Here is a 2381-nt window from a genome sequence, read left to right on the forward strand (position 1 = left end):
TTTATTGGCAGTTTCAATTATTTTTTTATTACAGACTCTGTCTCGTAAGATTTCCTGGAGAAATGTTCTGTCGTTCTGAAGAAATGCTTTTTGATTCTGATAAAACTAAATGCATTGAAGATGTTTTATTAGCGGCACTGCTGGCTGAAACATTTCTCATCTGTCCAGACAATAATAATGTCTTTAAATGTCACCTCAAAAACACATTTGGCTGTTTTCCTGAGCCAACTGTACAAGTCATTCACTGACCATGATGACATTTAACAACACAATGCACGTTTGACAAATAGTTTAAAGCTATTTCTTAATAGTGCAGCAATTGTATCATGAACCCTTCATGTAGACATTTCCTTTTTGACTTTGCTTGCCTGCCTGTAAAAGGCCGGGCATATTTGTAAAACGAAAAAAAAATCAAACTGAATATTTAGTCTTATGAGTTTGTTTTTTCAGTTATAATTCAGCAATATTTCAAATCTTTTGAATTGATGTTTCTTTATGTGTTTTATGTTTTTAATTCCTCACAATATACAGTATTCTCACAATTGTTTTCCTGAATTTCATCCCTTTGTCTTATTCCAGTGAGACAGGATGAAAAAGTTCACAATGAACACYATCGAGTTCTGTGACAGACAGCTGGTTGCACTCGCTCCCAAAAGACACAGACAAAAAGAGAGCTACCAAACCAAGAGACGGAGGAGGAGAGACAAGAAGTTTTGTGGTCAGAAGTGACAAGTCGTGTGCCTCTGGGAAATCTGAGCTGTCACTAACACACTAAGAGAAGAAGAAGACAGTGCTGTGTGTGTGTTGTGTGGTTGGGACTGAGGGAGATGAGGTCAGTGGAAGCGATGGATAATTTGAGCAGTTGCCGTCGGACGGGGAGCCCGCCTCTCTTCGCCCACAAACCACCTGTTACTGTGTTATCGCTGCAGTTTGTGTGTGTGACTCTGTGAGTGTGTGGGGGTTGTAAATGGGTCAGAGTGAGTACGTGTGACCGGTCTGCTGTGTTTGGATACTTCCCTGAACATTTGCTGGAGGGAACCGTCTGTCTCGTATCATTGTAACCTCAAWAAGTCTCCAACAAATCCATAATTTCTATCATCTTGGACACATTGGAAAAAGAAAATGGTAATCTTAAGGGATTTGAAACCTCATATCCCGCTCCTGTACAATATTTGTTGTCATTTGAGCTAAACTGAACTCAATAATGATTATTACTCCTCTCTTTTCTCCACATCTATTGTCAATTAGTGATTAAAAACTGTCATCAGCTCCCTTCCCCTCAGATTTCACGTCTGTGGCCTGACAATTTTCCTCCGTTTCAAGTTCATTTGYGGTGAGAAATAGTCCTCTGCATTTCCCCCCCTCCTGTGCTTCTCTTTGTATCTCTCACAGCATCAGCTTCAGTGAAACTCCCCCAGCGGGGTGTGGGGTGTAATCAGTGTAATCAGTGTAATCAGCTTCTCCGGGGACCGTAAAGCCTGCATTGCGGGACCTCCATAGGCTCCACACAGCTGGAGTTTGTCTTTGCCTGTTCTGGCTGATAGGCCGAATAAAAAGAGTCGAGAAACTTCAAGAAAAGCCCCGTTTGTCCTCTGAGGCACAGGCTATTTGTCTCATCAGTCTTTCTTCTTTTTCTTCGTCTGTGAACAAATCAATTCACTGATATTTATGTGTGTTTCAGTAAGCTGCCCAGCTGGGCCCGAGCCGTGGTCCCTAAAATATTCTACGTCACAGAAAAGGCTTGGAACTATTACCCATACACCATCACAGGTAAAGCTTTGTTTGTTCTTTTATAACATGACTCCAGATTATATTGGCTGTAACCTAATCTTAACTGACTTTTGATATGAGCAAGAAATAAGTGGATGAAAGCAATATGATTTGTGGTAATGATTATATTCTGTAATAATAATTTGGACATCAGCTGCTGTATGGGATCATTGAAGGAAAAATTAAATTGACTGTATCAACAAGAGTCAAACTTAAAACCACTGTATGATATTTTATCCCCTTTTAATTATTTGTAATATTTATCCAGGAGTCAGATTCATGCATCTTATATAAACTGGTTGTTTAATCATAYTGATCAAAATCTTAAGACCAGTCAAAAAAGTGCAAGAATTTGCATTTTGCACTATTGGATCTTAAGAAGGTTCTAAGTAGAGCTTCACAATATTAAAAGAAGAAATCAGTGCAAGAGACAAGAACTTTTGAGCAGAGAATTTTCTGAAAACTGCATTTACACTCAAACATGATTTTTTCCAGCTGATCAAAAGTTTAAGAGACCATAGCTAAAAAATAAATAAAATCTGAAAACCCCCCAAAACAGAAATCAAAGTGTCAAAAAAAGGACTCAGTAATGAGTAGCTCCACCATTCTTG

General features: G+C 38.9%; 1 protein-coding gene across 1 annotated transcript in view; it reads left to right on the forward strand.

Annotated features, from left to right (window-relative positions):
- LOC106522076 (cytoplasmic phosphatidylinositol transfer protein 1) overlaps positions 1-2381 on the forward strand; it is a 72649-nt gene that overhangs the window by 56484 nt on the left and 13784 nt on the right. The window contains exon 3 of the mRNA XM_014014929.1: positions 1682-1770. Coding sequence (XP_013870383.1) covers positions 1682-1770 — 89 coding nt within the window. The remainder of the gene's footprint in view (positions 1-1681; positions 1771-2381) is intronic.

Source organism: Austrofundulus limnaeus, unplaced genomic scaffold, assembly GCF_001266775.1.
Source record: "Austrofundulus limnaeus strain Quisiro unplaced genomic scaffold, Austrofundulus_limnaeus-1.0 Scaffold120, whole genome shotgun sequence".
NCBI classification, from domain to species: domain Eukaryota; kingdom Metazoa; phylum Chordata; class Actinopteri; order Cyprinodontiformes; family Rivulidae; genus Austrofundulus; species Austrofundulus limnaeus.